General features: G+C 40.3%; 1 protein-coding gene across 1 annotated transcript; it reads left to right on the top strand.

The window, feature by feature from the left end:
• Positions 1-1139: 1139 nt before the first annotated feature.
• On the top strand, positions 1140-16671 carry ZRSR2 (zinc finger CCCH-type, RNA binding motif and serine/arginine rich 2). Its single transcript, XM_008064624.2, has 7 exons — positions 1140-1219; positions 1536-1615; positions 8016-8106; positions 11927-12035; positions 12535-12621; positions 15876-15914; positions 16521-16671. Exons 1-7 carry the CDS (start codon positions 1179-1181, stop codon positions 16641-16643), a joined length of 570 nt encoding a protein of 189 aa, XP_008062815.2. The 5' UTR covers positions 1140-1178; the 3' UTR covers positions 16644-16671.
• The last annotated feature ends 373 nt before the right edge of the window (positions 16672-17044 follow it).

Consider the following 17044-nt stretch of genomic DNA (forward strand, 5'->3'; position numbering starts at 1 on the left):
AACGTAATTAAAATGTCTGAGTATGGCATACTAGGGCCTCCTCCACATCCTAGCCACCCAGCCTACCACTACCACTGTATTCCTTTTTGTTTGCTTGTTTTTGAGTTGGGGGTCTCACTCTGTCACCCAGGCTGGAGAGCAGTGGCACGCTCGTGGCAGCCTCAACCTCCTGGGCCCAGGCAATCCTTCCACCTCAGCCTCCCGAGGAGATAGGTCAACAGGTGTGCGCCACCATGCCCAGCTAATTTTTTGATTTATTGTGGAGACAAGGTCTCGCCAAGTTGCTCAGGCTGGTCTCAAACTCCTGGGCTCACACCTCCCGCCTCAGCTTCCCAAAGTGCTGGGATCACAGGCGTGAGCCACCACACCTGGCTAGTATTCCTTGGTACTCTCAAATTGCACCTTCAACTCGATTGTCAAAATCCTTGCTATTCCTGGCATATTCCAGTATCACCTCTCAGTGCCATTGTTTATACCGATCTGCCTGTAGTAACCCCATTCCTACCCTTCTCCGTCTAAGTCAAGGTCATCTTCCTTCAAAATTCAACTCCAGCATCAGAAAGCGCTCCTTGAATCCTCAAGTAGACTATGTTAAGTAAACCTCATCTTTGCCTTCACCATATTACCTTGTTTACGTATTAGTCCTTCTCTGTTCCTCGACTGTGAACGCCTCAGGGGCAGAAGCTACACTTTTGCCCCCTTAGGAGTTAGGTTCCCTTAAGGAGCCGCAACCGGAGCCGGAGCGGGAGTCGGAGTGACTGGCAGGGGGCGGAGTTTGGAGTTCTCTCTGAGGTATTAATAAGTGGAGCCACGGTAGGGGGCGGAGCCTAGAAAAGTAGACAGGCAGCGAAGCGGGCAGCCCAGTGTGGGATGATCCTTCACTAGGGGACGATGAGAAAAGAGGGGGAGGTATAACTTTAACCTCCTGGCCACACTGGGGGAATGCTAGGCGAAAATTGTTTCCAGAGTGGTGTAAGAGGCCCAGAGGATATTTTCGGGAAGGTGACATTTATTTGAGCAGGATTTTGGAAGACGAGCCTGAAGAAAACCTCCCCCACCTTCGGTTTTTGGTCCCGTCCGGGTGGTAGCCGCGGGCACTTGCGCCTGCGCGCGCCCTCTTCAGTGCTTCAGCCCGCCTGTTCCGGCCAGACCTTGAGGGGCGTGGCGTCGCTGGCAAGATGGCGGTGCCCGAGAAGGAAATGTTTCCAGTGAAACCGAGGTAAGCTCCGCTGGGGGAGATGTACAGGCAAGAAGAGGGGACGGAAAGGGCCGATCCTGGGCTTGGAGAATGTGCAAGCTTGAAGGAAAGAGAGGCTGGGCCTCCGCGGAGCGGAGCAAGCAGGTAGCGGATGAAGAAGACCTCCCGTCTGAGCCTGGAAGGATGAGGCGAAGATAGGTGAAGGTTCTGTAATTAGAACACAGGAAGCAAGATTTCTCTCCCGAGCACCCGAGCGATTTCTGTCTCTGGGCACAGAGGAGAGGGGAGGAGAGCCGGTGCAGTCGCTAACGCTGATGTGTATATCTTGATCTTCCAGCCACAAAAAGTACAGGGCCGCCCTGAAGAAGGAGAAGCGAAAGAAACGTCGGCAGGAACTTGCTAGATTGAGAGACTCAGGTAATAGACTTCTCATCCTTTTTTCTGTGTATGAAATTGCTCGCTCCACTCCTGTCCTAACTTGAAGCCCCACAGTTAGAAGGAAGTCGGATACTGTATCAAATGAAGAATTGCTGAGGCTGCTGTCTTCCAAGTAAAGTTATGTTAGACACGTCAGAAACAATGATACTATATTACAGAAGGGGAGGGAGAAGTCTTGGTGAATCATGGCCCACTGATTATGTGTGTTTATAAAGTATTTAGTATAGTATCTAATTAAGTATAAAGTAATATTAAATATCTAATATTTTACATTCCTAAGCATCATGAATTACAGCAGCTATCACATTCCTTGCACACGTAGTAATTATTTGGTGAATATTTTTCTTTGCAAAACCTACAGGAGTGGAAGGTTTTAGTTAGGCGTTTTGCAGGTTTTTCTCAAACTTGAGTAATATGAAAGACCCTTTGTTAAACTGGATGCAGTGGCTCACACCTGTAATGCCAGCACGTTGGGACAAGAATCCCTTGAGCTCAGGAGTTTGAGACCAGCCTGCGCAACAGAGGAAGACCCTGTCTTTAAAAAACATTAGCCAGGTGTGGTGGTGCACTACTGGGAGGATGAGGCAGGAGTTCCAGGCTGCAATGAGCTATGCACTCTAACCTGGGCAAGCGAGACCCCATCTCTATAAATAAAAAAAAAAAAAAAAAGGAGAAAGATAGAGACCCTTTGTGAACTCAGGCTGTTATCATGTTATTAATTAATTTGTTTATTTATTTTTGAGTCATGGTCCCAGTCTGTCTCCCAGGCTGGAGTACAGTGGCACCATCATGGTTCACCGCAGCCTCCAACTACTAAGCTCAAGCAATCCTCTTGCCTCGGCCTCTCAAATAGCTAAGAATACAGGTGCATACCACCATGCCTGACTAATTTTTTAATTTTTTTATGGAGACAAGTTCTCGCTGTGTTGCCCAGGCTGGTCTTGAACTCTTGGGCTTAAGCTATCCTCCCACCACCTCTGCCTCCCAAAGTGCTGCAATTATAGATGTGAGTCACCATGCCTGGCCATGTTATTTAAATATTTATACAATACTAGTTAAATGTATATACAATACTTATTTGACTATAAAACAATGTATTTACAAATTACCAAACCAAATGACGTTACACATCCAGTAAAATTTAAATCTGCATTAATGTAATGTAATGTGAAACAAATGCTCCTCACAACATGAATAGGTACTGATGGGAGTTTGGAATGCTCCTGCCACTGTTGCCCTATGATTATTAACTACTTTTCCATTAAACTCTTGTAGAACCTTCATTCGTACATCTGGTCATGATGCCATTTGGCCTTCACATTGGCAGAACCTAACATTTATATATTAAATCTGCCTGTTTAATGCGGTAACATTAGGACTTAGTTATAAAATTATATAGTTGTTATAAATGCAGGTAGGAGCACTGAAATCATACAGTAGTATTGGGTTATAATGGTTGTCATCCAGATTATCCATAATATGCATATTAAATTGTCCTAAAGAATTCTTGAAATCCAGACATCATGGCCTCAAGTAACTAGGATTCTTGGGCCTTGAGAAACATAGCCAAAGATGTTTCATTTATCATTGGAGTTCCTGAATAATTATTTTAGTAGTAGTACTTGAAATATTTAGAATGGAAGGAGCAGTGTGTTTACCTGCAACCTGTGTTAACGTTAGGGTGTGGTGTATATTAGCTCTTGAATTTCTCTAAGATCCATATCTTGAAACCCTTTACCCCCCGCCACCTTTTTTGCTATATCCATAATCTTTTTCAGGATTTCCTTGATTAACTCTGTTGTAAACCCTGTGAAGTCATACACACATCTAGACACAGTTTTCTCCAGCATGAATTTGTTTTGGGCTTGATGACTTTCAGTGGGTTTTTCTGTAACAACGATGGCATCATCAATGGTGTAATCCTTCTAGACTTTCATTATGCTCTCTCTATTGGATTCCCTTCCATAGTGTTGATACCCTTTGCATAGCGTACCATGTGTAATAAGCCTTAAAGTTTCTTATAGCTGGGCTCGGTGGCTCAGCCTGTAATCCCGCGCTTTGGGAGGCCGAGGTGAGTGGATTGCCTGAGCCCGCGGGTTCGAGACCCGCCTGGGCAACTTGGTGAGACCTCATCTCTACACAAATCAAAAATTAGCCGGGTATGGTAGCACGCGCCTGTAGTTCCAGCTACTTGGAAGGCTGAGGCAGAAGGATCGCCGGAGCCCAGCAGGTCGAGGCTGCAGTGGCCAGGAGCAGTCACTGTACTCCAGTCTGGGCGACAGAGTGAGACTCCAACTCAAAAAAAGAAAAAAAAGTTTCTTATGATCCCTGATCTAGAAGCTGATCCAGAAACACTGTGTTTGGGGGCAAGTCAACCACTTTGATGCCTTTGGTGTTAAACATGTGGTGTTTTAGGTGAGTAGGGGCATTGTCCAATATCAAAATAATTTTATTCTGTATTTATTTACTTGTTTATTTTATTTGAGGCAGAGTCTCACTTAGTCTCCCAGACTGGAGTGCAGTGGCATGCTCACAGCCACCGCAGCCTCTGCCTGCTGGGCTCAGGATTACAGATGTGAGCCACCACTCCTGGCTCAAAAGATTTTAAAAGACAATTTCTTACTGTTCAGGTATTTCCTGATTTCAGGGACAAAGTGTCAATTGAATCAATCCAGGAAAAGGGTTCCAGTTCTTGTCATACAACTAAGACTGGTTGTTTACTGCAGCTAATGTTTATCTTTTCCCTTCAAGGCTTGAGAGTTAGCAGCTTTATAGATAAGGGCAGTCCTGATCATAAACTTGCACCAAACTGTAGAGTTAGGCTTTTTGACTTAAATCCTAGTGCTTGCTTTCTTCCCTTAACAATAAATGTCCTTTGTGGGATTTTTTTTTTTCCCCAGAGTAGGGCACTTTCATCTGCATTAAAAATCTGTTCAGGCAGATATCCTTTCTCCTCAATGATTGTCTTTTTTATTTGTTTTTTTAGTTTAGTCCAGTTTTGTTCGTTCTTTTGTGACAGGGTCTCACAGTGCAGTAGTGCTATCCCAGCTTACCACAGCCTTGAACGCCAGAGCTCAGGTGATCCTTCTGCCTTAGCCTCCCGAGTAGCTGGGACTACAGGCACATGCCACTACACACAGCTATTTTTTTTTTGGATTTTTTTGTGGAGACTAAGTCTCACTATGTTTCCCAGGCTGGTGTCAAACTTCTGAGCTCAAGCAATTCTCCTGTTTCGGCCTCCCAAAGTGCTGGGAATACAGGTGTGAGCCACTGTGCCTGGCCTTCAGTGATTTTCTTAATAGTGTCTGAGAACTCGTCTGCTGCCTCTTGGCTGGCAGAAACGAACTTCTCCAGCTATCTTGATTTTTGTTATAGCTAAACCTATTTCCAAAATTACCAAATCATACTTTGCTGGTGTTAAATTCTTTGGCTTTAGATCCTTCACCTTTCTTCTGCTTTAAGCTGTCATATAATGACCTCCCTTTTTCTTGAATTATATTAGAGTCTACAGGTATGCCTTTCTTATAGCAATTTTGCACCCTCATAAAGCTGCATTTTCAATACCAGATAAAAAAGGTAATTCACAAAAATTGCAACGTTTTTGCACCTACTGGCATAGCTGCAGTGATGACTTCATAATTTCCTTTTATTTTTTTTACAATGGTCCTTACACTGGTTCATTTATCTTGAAATCATGGACAGCCACAGCTGCAGACCTCAATCTATGGTACATATTAAGCAATTCAACTTTTTCCGGTAATGTCATGACTCCTCTCTGCTTCTTGGGAGCACTTCCAGCATCATTAGTGGCATGTCCTATTGAGTCCCATGGTGTTATTCAAGGTTTATAGTATTTTACTAAACATGATGAAAAGTACACCAGAGATCACTTTTTACTGCCATAGGCAATTTACTGGCAAGATGAACTGCTCACAGGGACATGATTAGGGTCACGTGGCATTTTAAGAGGATACTCAACACTAGAGCTCGCCATAGTAGCAACAAGTGGTAGCTATGAAATTATTACAGTAGTACAATATGCACTACAGTTAATTTTATGCAGTTAGGATTTATGACTCCATCTTAATGTTTGTTTACACTTTTCAGACTGTGAATGGTGCCATATATGCTCTGTAAGTTTAATACATTTTAGTTTTTTTATTTATTTATTTTTTTTTGAGTTGGAGTCTCACTCTGTTGCCCAGACCTCAGTCAATCCTTCCGCCTCAGCCTTCCAAGTAGCCGGAACTACAGGTGTGCACTACCACACCCGGCTAATTTTTGATTTACTGTAGAGACGAGGTCTTGCCAAGTTACCCGGGCTGGTCTCAAACCCACGGGCTCAGGCAATATACTTATCTCTGCCTCCCAAAGTGCTGGGATTACAGGTTGAGCCACCAAGCCTGGCAAATTTTAACTTCTATAAAGAAATTTTAGTGATTATGTTGCAGCACGGTTTTCACAGTAATACAGTAACATAGTAATACAGAGATAGTTATGTATTGTAACAATATCTGCATTAACTTTTTATAATAGATTTGTGTAACTTTTTATAACAGATCTGGTAGTGAATGATACAATAAATTAGTATCTACATGTATCTTACTCATTCATGGCACACCAGCCTTTTTCTTAATGTTTTCATTGTTTTTAGGTTATGCAGTTCATCTGTGATTTTTTCAAATTGTTGCAAGTCTTCACAAAATTTTCCAATATGTTTATTGAAAAATATCTGTGTATAAGTAGACCCAAACAGTTCAGGCCTGTGTTGCTCAAGGGTCAACTGTATTGTATTTATACATATTTCTGCATATATTTGATTGTAGATGTAGAGAAAGTGCTACACCCAGAACTATTAGTGATCACTTCTATGGAGTATGTGTTCTTGGTTTGATGGGGATAGGGAGTTAGGCAAGTCAGTCAATAAATATTTGTGAGTATCGGCTGTGTCCGTGTCATGTCTAATCTATGGGCATATCTCTGTAAGTAAGTCAGAGTCATTCCTCTGTGCCAGGTTCTGTGGCCCTTTATATACATTAGATCATTTGATTATCTGAATAATTAGATGTTATTTTATGTGACTTAGAACTTATCCTAAATTTTTTTGCCTACTTTAGTTCTAGGTGCTGAATAATAATGTTTACTTACTTAAGAAAAATTAAATTATTGTAATTGTCTGGATGAGCCTTTGGTTAACTGTACTTGATATATGTGACAAATACAAGATCTTTTTCTTTTAAGCCTTGGATCTTCTGTTCCATTTCTTTAAGATTACTACAGTTTTCCATTTCTCGTTCATTTGTACTTCTTTTTTTCCCCTCAACTTTAAAATTTAAATTGGAGAACTGGGCACAGTGGCTCACGCTTGTAATCCCAACACTTTGGGAGGTTGAGACAGGAGGATCACCTGAGCCCAGGAGTTTAAGACCAGACTGGGCAATGTAGTGAGACTCCTGTCTCTATAAAAAAAAATTTAGCTGGGTTCGGTGGCTCAGCCTGTAATCCCCGCGCTTTGGGAGGCTGAGGTGAGTGGATTGCCTGCGCCCGTGGGCTCGAGACCCGCCTGGGCATCTTGGCAAGACTTCATCTCTACAATAAATTAAAAAATCAGCCAGGCATGGTTGTATATGCCTGTAATTCCGGCTACTCGGAAGGCTGAGGCAGAAGGATCGCCGGAGCCCAGTGGGTCGAGGCTACAGTGACTGGGAGCGGCCACTGCACTCCAGTCTGGGCGACAGAGTGAGACTCCAACTCAAAAAAAAAAAAAAATTAAAAATTAGCTGGGCATGATGGTGCACAACTGTAGTCTCAACTTCTCTAGAGGCCAAGACAAGAAGATCACCTGAGCCCAGGAGTTCAAAGCTGCAGTGAGTTATGATCTCACCACTGCACTCCAGCCTGAGTGACAGAATGAGACCTCAACTCTAAAAAAAGCAAATAAAGTAAAATAAAATTTGAATAAGAAAGAATATAAATTTCTATTCTGTTAAAATTTTTCATGTTTTTATTTTGGAAATGTTCCGATCTTCAGAAAGTTGAAAAAAATAGTACAATAAATATCCATGAACCCTCCTAAGTAACTGGGACTACAGGCACGTGCCTCCATGCCTGGCTAATTTTTTTTATTTTTTGTAGAGACAAGGTTTTGCTGTGTTACCTAGACTGGTCTCAAACTTATGGACTCAAGTGATCCTCTTGCCTCAGTCAGACATGCGCCACTGCGCCTGGCCTCAGTCCTTCTTAATAGAAAGTTTTAGAAGCAGGTTTTTACCATAATTGCAATGATTAAAGATTATATGTTTATATGTATTTTTTTCCCTGAATTTTGGCCAAGGATTTGCAGTACTCATAGTTTAACAAAATATTTAAATTCCCTTAGAACTCTCACAAAATGAGGAGGAGGAGGAGGAGGAGGATGCATTTATTGAAGAAAAGCAACGAGAAGAAGAGAAACTGTTGGAGAGAGAGAGGTCAGCACAAAACACTTAAAGTGAATAAGGTTATTTTCTTGGAATATTATCAGTCTTTACTAACTAGTACGGGTTTTCTGTATAAAGTCTTATACAAAATAGGTCTTATAAAATATCCTGTATAAGCCATTTAAATCTGTAGTGGATGAGTTAAAGCTAGATGTTATATTTTTTAATGTAAGTATTTTTTACTAGTTTTTTTTTTATTGTAAGTGTTTATGAGACATAAACAAACCCACAAATAATTATCAAGTATTAAAAATGAAGAGGCTAGCCGGGCTTGGTGGCTCAGCCTGTAATCCCGCGCCTTTGGGAGGCTGAGGTGAGTGGATTGCCTGAGCCCGCGGGTTCGAGACCCGCCTGGGCAGGCGAGACCTCATCTGTACAACAAATCAAAAAATTAGCCGGGCGTGGTACCGCGCGCCTGTAATTCTGGCTACTCGGAAGGCTGAGGCAGAAGGATCGCCGGAGCCCAGCAGGTCGAGGCTGCGGTGGCCGGAGCGGCTACTGCACTCCAGTCTGGGCGACAGAGTGAGACTCCAACTCCAAAAATAAAAAAATAATAAATAAATAAATAAATAAATACAATAAAAATGAAGAGGCTTTAATAAACACAACACACCCAAAGATTGCCATTGTTAAGAAAGTGTATATTTATATATATTTTTCTGTAAATTGCTTTCTTGCTAAATATATAGTACATATATTTCAGTGTTGATGCAGAGGTCTGATTCAACCATTTTAATAGCGATACAGTATCCACTGTGCAAATTTTAGCATAATTTATTCTTTATTCATAACTTATTCATTCATAATTTATAGTTCGATGAACTTTCAGGTTATAATGATTTTTACTCTTATATGAAAAGTTGCAGGCCAGGCACAGTGGCTCACACCTGTAATCCCAGCACTTTGGGTGGCCAAGGCAGGAAGATCACTTGAGGCCAGGAGTTCAAGACCAGCCTAGGCAACAAAGCGAGACCCCCATCTCTACAAAGAAAAAGTAAAAGTTAGCCAGGTGTGGTGTCACGTGCCTGTAGTCCCAGCTATTCAGGAGGCTGAGGTGGGAAGATCTGTTGAGCCCAAAAGTTTGAGACTGCAGTGAACTATGATTGTGCAATTGCACTGCAGCCTAGGCAACAGAGTGAGACCCTGTCTCAAAAACAAACAGAAAGTTGCAGTGAGCATCAATGCTTATGTATCCTTGGTAATTGTCGTATTATCTCCTTAGAAAAGTGACTAGAAATGAAATTATTGGGCTCAAAAGATAAGTCCGTATAAAATGTAGATGGCCAGGTAGAAAGACCAGGTAGAAAGAGTTGTAGTTTGCAACTATAAATAAAGGCACTCATCTCTCTGTATCTTCACTCACACTAAGAATTATCAATTTTTAAAACTCCTATAGAGAAAATTTATATTTCATTGTTTCATATGCACATTTCTGAATTAGTAAGATTGAGTATCTTTTTACATGTTTTATTACCTATTTGTACATTGCTTAAGTCTTTTAACTTTTCCTTTTGAGATACATGTTTTTAAATTTGTTTTATAAACAATTTCATTACTTGATTAAGGATATTAATCCTTTATCTGTCATATGTATGATGCATATTTTTCTCACTTGTCATCAGACTTAAGTTGTCTTACGGAATTACTTACCATGGTTTGATTTTCATGCCATTAACTTTTGTCATGATATCTGGCCTCGGTGTCTGACTGAAAAAGTCTCCCCAACCCAAAATGACGAAAATATTCTGCTATTTTTTTCTCTTAGTATTTTTTGCAGTGTAGCACACACTAATGTGAATGTATTTATTGCCACTCATCTGTATACTTACAAATGGTTAAAATGGTAAATGGCGTATATATTTACAACTACAAAAAACTACTTTTTTAAAAAAAGAAGAAAAACATTATAGACATTCTGTAGCTATTTAGCAAGTTCACTGGAAATGTTGCTTCTTTTCTTATAATTGATGAAGCACACCAATAGGTGGAATTATCAAAATGCCAAAAAATTAAAATAGAAGAGCAGTAGTGATTGAGAACATGGAGTTGAATTCAGCCAGACCAGATTTGGCCTTGCTACTTATCAGCTGTGTTTAAGTTTCTTAATCTCTCTTAGCTTCCATTTCCTTGTCTTTAATGTGGAGATAGACTCAATCATAGAATCTACTGCATAGAATTGTGGAGATTAAATGCAGTGATACCTGTATAGTGCCTAACACAGTGTCAGCAGAGAGTTGGTACTATAATAACGCTAGTTCTTATTATTATAAATTTCTGTTATGATGAAGACAATATATATGTTGTATGAAATAGGAAAGTAATTTTTTCCCATTTATTTGAAATGCCTCTTTGGTCTTTGTTTATTTCTATACAGGGTACTACTTTATTGTTGAAAAGGTAGAAAATTAATTATGTGAAAATTCCATATGGCTTTATGTCCTATTTTAAAGCAGATATGTATCAAGTTATTAAATTTTAAAGTTTTTAACATTTTACTTTTTTTTTTTTTTTTTTTTTTGAGTTGGAGTCTCACTCTGTTGCCCAGACTGGAGTGCAGTGGCCGCTCCCGGCCACCGCAGCCTCGACCTGCTGGGCTCGGGCGATCCTTCAGCCTCAGCCTTCCAAGTAGTTGGAACTACAGGCGCGTGCTACCATGCCCAGCTCATTTTGATTTATTGTAGAGATGAGGGCTCGCCAAGTTGCCTAGGCGGGTCTTGAACCCATGGGCTCAGGCAATCCACTCACCTCAGCCTCCCAAAGGCATGGGATTACAGGCTGAGCCACCGAGCCCGGCCAACATTTACTTTTTGTGGTCTTAAATTTATATGCCATTTGGTCCAGTTGTCTACAACTGTATGTTCCTCAAAAGATTTGAAAATCACAATTCTGCTTGCTGAAACTTGTATATTGTACCCTCACCCATGCATAGGAACATTGACACATGCAGTGCACCAGCCTCTACTATAGCTAAAAGATGTATTCCTAGAATCTGTAGTTGGAAATGTAATGTATTTTTCCATAGACTATTTAAAATGGTAGTTAGGTTCCCAGGCATAAAACCTTACTTACCTCCTAACATTGCCAAAGTATTATAGAATAGTTTCTCATAGTTCATTTTCCCTTTACAAATTCAACAGAAAAGTGAAATCCAGGTTCTAAATACCTGATTGGCAAATAAACTTTGGAAATCTGACCCCTCTTTAAAATAGACACCTGTGATATTGGTTGTCCAAGATGATCTGAATGTAGTCTTATTTTTCTTCTTTGGCAGTGTAGGTGTTTGGAAGCAAGCCACCTCTTAACTGTGTAGAGTAGTAGTCCAGAGGATGCCAGATTCTCAGAGCCCTGCTATCATGGAATTGCCACTTTTCAGTTAATAGAATAGGAAGAAGGGTAATGCTTTCTGAATGTGAAAAGCTGTATTTGCTTTGAAACTTGATACTCATTTTACTGGCACCTAAACATCACTGTGATCAGCCTAAAGGGAAAGTCATAGTATCCATTTTTTCTTTCTGTAGAGGATGTCACAGATGTACATACGTATGAAATGTAGAAGTAGGATTTTAAGTATATATTACTCTGTAGGAAGAGAGCTGCTAATACTTGATGCTTTTCCAAAAGTTCTCTTCTTCTCTTTCTCCTATCCCCAGTTAACTGCTTTATAGAAAATATATTTCATGCTATTTTAATCGGTCTCAAAATGTATCATTTTGCTAGTGTGTGTGTGTGTGTGTGTGTGTGTGTGTGTGTGTGTGTGTATTTGTAGATTAGTGCCAATTTCTTTTATCTGATCACATCATTATATTGATAGGCAAAAATTACACGAGGAATGGTTACTAAGGGAGCAGAAGGCACAAGAAGAATTCAGGATAAAGAAGGAAAAGGAAGAGGCAGCTAGAAAATGGCAGGAAGAACAAGAGGTACAGTATTTAATCATATAACCAGTGAACTAATTAATTAACCCAAACAGCTCTCGTTAAGAGTTACATTTCTTGCTGGGCACGGTGGTTCACGCCTGTAATCCCAGCACTTTGGGAGGTGGAGGAAAGAGAATTGCCCGAGTCTGTGGGTTCAAGACCAGCCTGGGCAACTTGGTGAGACCTCATCTCTACAATAAATCAAAAAATTAGCTGGGCATGGTGGCGCACACCTGTAGTTCCAGCTACTTGAAAGGCTGAGCTGGAAGGATTGCCTGAGCCCAGCAGGTCGAGGTTGCAGTGGCTGTGAGTGTGCCACTGCACTCCAGCCTGGGCGACAGAGTAAGACTCTGACAAAAAAAAAAAAAAAGTTGCACTAAACTGATATTATCCATTTTACTAATGTTTTTAAAGTTTTTCATTTATGTGCCCTGTATGTTAAATGTTTTTAAAAGTGAATCTGAAAAAAAATATTACCTTCTCTTTTTTTTTTCCTTTAAAGAGAAAGTTAAAGGAAGAGTGGGAGGAACAGCAGAGAAAAGAGAAAGAAGAGGAAGAGCAGAAACTACAAGAGAAGAGAGAAAGAGAGGTGATTCCTGCCATGGGAGGATAAGCACTCAGCATATCCTCTGAGTGTATAGATGTGCTGAGTGATGGACTTGGAGAATAAACTGTGGGCATGTCAGGGTTTGGATTGTTTTCCTTTTTTGTTGTTGCTTCATTTGTTTGTTTGGAAAGTGTCATATTTTCAGTCTAGATATTCACTAGAGTTTCCTTATGATGCTCTTCTTTGGGTCTGTGCAGTGACAGATTTTTTAATTAAAGGTTTTGTTTTTTTTTCAACTTTACCCAGTTTACCCTTTATAACAGGGATTGGTAAGCTTGTAAAGAGCCACATAGCTAGTGAATATTTCATATTTTGTGGTTTGTGTGGGCTCTGGCAGACATCCATCTCTGCAGTGTACCCTGAAAGCAGCCATAGATAATATGTAAATGATGTGTGTGGCTGTGTTCCAGTAAAACTTTATTTACAAAACAGGCATCTGACCCTTGCTTTTACACTCTATACCAGTCTATAGCAAGTGGCGTTTTTCTCAGGTTCTGCTGTATATGGACTGACTCCTTTAGAAAATAATATTTTGTATAGTTTCCACAATTATTTAGTTCATAAGACATTTAACTACCTATGACATGTCAACAAGAATTAGTTGACTTGTAGAAATCAGAAACTTAAATATGGAGGAATTAGGAAATATTTTTTTTTTTTTTTTAAGTCTTCCTTTCCAACTTGGGCTATAATGATGGTTGTAACTAATATGCAGTTGCTCATTTTAAAAAAAATCTGGGGTTTATGTATGTATCTTATCTATCTTTTAAGATTCTTTTTTAAATATTGACATGGTATATTTTGCTGCTATTCCTTAACAGTGTATTTATTTCAAAGATATCACAGCTCATCTTTCCTTGACTGAATCATCAGGATGTATCTTTTCTATAATATTGCTAAATCTGAATAGTGTAAAATTGGATAATCACCTTACAGTGGGGATAATGCATGTGTTTATATGCTAGTCGTGATTGGGTAGAAGCGGCCTCCACAACTCTTGTGTTTTGTGTCTCAGGCCATCAGTTAATTTCAGTGCAGATTTTAAACACTCTTATTTGAGCAGTTTTCCCAATGAGCACACTACATTTTTAGGGGGCAGAAAAATTGTTTGGAGCTTGTCATTTTTTATAGAGAGGAATCGATTCCTTTTTAACAGGAGAATGTTCCTCAACTGAGAACTTTCAGGAATCAAGTAAAAGCTAAGCACTTTAAGAAGAAGTAGATTCTAAGCATATGTAAAGGAATATGCAATACATGTTTCTACTAGGTGCTAGATACTTCTCTAGTGGACAGAGATAGAGCAGTGAAAGACACAGTCCCTGTTCTCATTGAGTTTTTTTAGATGGAATATCATATGATAAGTAAGCAAAACAAGTCATTTTAAATGTGATAATAGTAAGTGCTATAAAGAAATAAAGATGGGGGTCATGTAACAGCACAAAGGGTACTTGTGTAGCTAATCCTGACTTGTACCCCACATCTCTGTAATAAAATAAAATAAAATAGAGTGATGAGCTAGACTAATGGGGCTAGGTGAGTACTTTATATTGCCTAGCTAATGTTTGCACTAACACCTCAGTGCAGAGATCTCAGGAGGAAGAGGCCTGAAACCTGGAGACTGAAAGAAGGCCAGGGGCCTGAAACCTAGAGATGGAAGGAGAAAGGGTCAGAGGGGCAGGGGTGGGAGTAGGCAGGGGCAGATCATGCAAGGCCTCCTGGATTTGAAGGAAGAATGTAGATTCTATGAAGGGTTTTTAAGTAGGAGGTGGCTTCATCTCATTTATATCTGTGCCTTTATAAGAAATGGGAGATGGAAGCAGTGACCAAGGCGGGAAGAGTGGAAATATGGTGACCAGTTAGTTAGAAGGCTGCTCTTCCAGATAAGAGGTGATGGCGCTTTGGATGAGGGTAGTGCTTAATAAAGGTAAGTACACAGATATGGGGTATGTTGAGGCAGAGTCAGCAGGACTCTAGCTAGTAGATTGAATGAGAGGGAGGAGAAGGAAAGGGAGTGGAATTCAAGCCATACTTTTAGATTTTCAGTTTGAATGGGTGGACAAATGGCAGCACTATTTACTGAGAGGAGCATTTAGGTGGGTGGGAGTGGAGAGGATAGAGGGAAACGAGTTCTGTCTTGAGCACATTAAGTTACCGAGGACTCTACATGACCAGATAGATTTCACATCACATACTGTTAGCCTCCAAGTAAACAGCCACACATGTGAGTCTTATGTAATGCTTTAAGGGACTAGGGAAGAGAAGAAGTCTGTTGAACATAATTTAAAACTTGTTGAAATGTCGCTTAGGTAAAAATTGACTGCCATATTGCAGAACTTCCTTTGTCTTATTGAAAAAAAGTTCTCCTAAACACCAATTACTACTAGTCACATCATATTTTAGCTTTCATTAAATGCTTATGATGTTTCAGTTAGCATTGTATCTTGTATCTGCTAATAGCTCCTCTTAAAAACTAGAACATGGTAAATATGTTCACATATACCAAATATTACTATTACTAAAACTGTTTTGCAATGTGCTCTATTAAATTTTCTATTTTAATAGAAAGTCTCAGCTATATAGCCTTTGAAAGCTTTTCAGAAGATCAATGCTTAGAAAAGAATATGAACCTAGCCGGGCTTGGTGGCTCAGCCTGTAATCCCGCGCTTTGGGAGGCCGAGGTGAGTGGATTGCCTGAGCCCGTGGGTTCAAGACCCGCCTGGGCAACTTGGTGAGACCTCATCTCTACAATAAATCAAAAATGTAGCCGGGCATGGTTGCGTGCGCCTGTAGTTCCAGCTACTTGGAAGGCTGAGGCGGAAGGATCACCGGAGCCCAGCAGGTCGAGGCTGCGGTGGCTGGGAGCAGCCACTGCACGCCAGTCTGGGTGACAGAGTGAGACTCCAACTCAAAAAAAATAAAAAAGAATATGAACCTGAAGCCCTGTGTTTGTGTGTGTGTGTGTGTGTGTGTGTGTGTGTGTGTGTGTGTGTACATGCTTTAATTGTTACACATGACATTCTTAACCAGTGACAGAGTGAGACTCCAACTCAAAAAAAATAAAAAAGAATATGAACCTGAAGCCTTGTGTTTGTGTGTGTGTGTGTGTGTGTGTGTGTGTGTGTGTGTGTGTGTGTACATGCTTTAATTGTTACACATGACATTCTTAACCAGAGAAACCAGATGTGCCTTACCTGACTTCTAGGTTTTCATTAGTCCTATGTTTGCACCATTTGTAGGAAGCTGTGCAGAAGATGCTGGATCAGGCTGAAAATGAGGTATTTTCAAAATCTTTCATTAAGAATTTGAGACCGATTAATGTTTCTTTAGAAACAATAGTTCCAGTAATGTTAGTTTTGTGGTAGGCGGTTTAGATCAAGTCTGGATATCTGAAATCACTTTCATGGCTCTTTGATTTACATAGCAACAATGAAAATTTATTGATGAACAAAAACAAATGGTATTGAGTCACTCCCATGGGTTCAATACCTGTTTAGAGTTTTTACGGAGTGTGTAAGCAACATCACATACTGTTAGCCCCCAATGGATGGTTTAGCTGGATTTAGTGTAACTTCTATTTCTCTCTGTTTTGGTTCCCTAATATGTCCTCGAACCCTTTTTAGAATGGATGGAAGCCTTGGTGACTGTCCCTGGTAGCAGTAGTGATGCCAGATAAAGGAGAATGACCAGGAGCTAAGAGAAAATCAGAGCTCATGTGCCCACGACAGTTATTTATAAAGTCTTGATTGCCTGTTACAACTTAAATGTTTATATTGTTAAATAAATAGTTTTTATTTTTGAGGAAAATGTTTTAATACATTTTGAAATATGTACCCTTTTATGGGTGTTTATACCATCAGTAAAGTCATGGTTATTTTCAACAGTTGGAAAATGGTACCACGTGGCAAAACCCAGAACCACCTACAGAGTTGAGAGTAATGGAGAAAGATCGAGCTAATTGTCCATTCTACAGTAAAACAGGAGCTTGCAGATTTGGAGATAGGTAACTAATTTTTTATTTTATCATGTCAGAATGAAGTGATTCAAAATCTTGAGGTTTGTGGGTTCTTTTGGGAGAGGTACAGGCTTCAGTTTCAAACGTCCGTCTGCTGTGTTTTTGCTGCTACTGTTTTTCCACAGCTGGTCATCCTCTGTTTTAGTATCCCTGTTTCTTCCATCCCTGTTCCCTGGATGGGTTTGGCCTAGCTCTCTCTGATAGTGTTTCCTTTGCATTCCATATCTTCAGAAAGCCCTTCTGCTGTTGGTTTCTTCTTGTGTTTGCATTAGTCCATGGTGGACAACTAGGATGTGGAAACGGTATATTTGAAGACATTGGAGAAGCCTGGCTTTATTTTTTGAATAGCAAACACTGTGCCCAAAACAGGCTTTTAAGACTGGGCCTGTGTAG

Source organism: Carlito syrichta, unplaced genomic scaffold, assembly GCF_000164805.1.
Source record: "Carlito syrichta isolate Samal-C Ts95f unplaced genomic scaffold, Tarsius_syrichta-2.0.1 Scaffold307764, whole genome shotgun sequence".
Classification (NCBI taxonomy): Eukaryota; Metazoa; Chordata; class Mammalia; order Primates; family Tarsiidae; genus Carlito; species Carlito syrichta.

Bases quoted from the DNA above. Each gene is read 5' to 3' on its own strand.
- ZRSR2 (XM_008064624.2), top strand. From the start codon at position 1,179: ATGGCGGTGCCCGAGAAGGAAATGTTTCCAGTGAAACCGAG. The intron at 1,220-1,535 runs GTAAGCTCCGCT...TTGATCTTCCAG, and splicing joins ATGTTTCCAGTGAAACCGAG to CCACAAAAAGTACAGGGCCG. The intron at 12,036-12,534 runs GTACAGTATTTA...TTTCCTTTAAAG, and splicing joins AATGGCAGGAAGAACAAGAG to AGAAAGTTAAAGGAAGAGTG.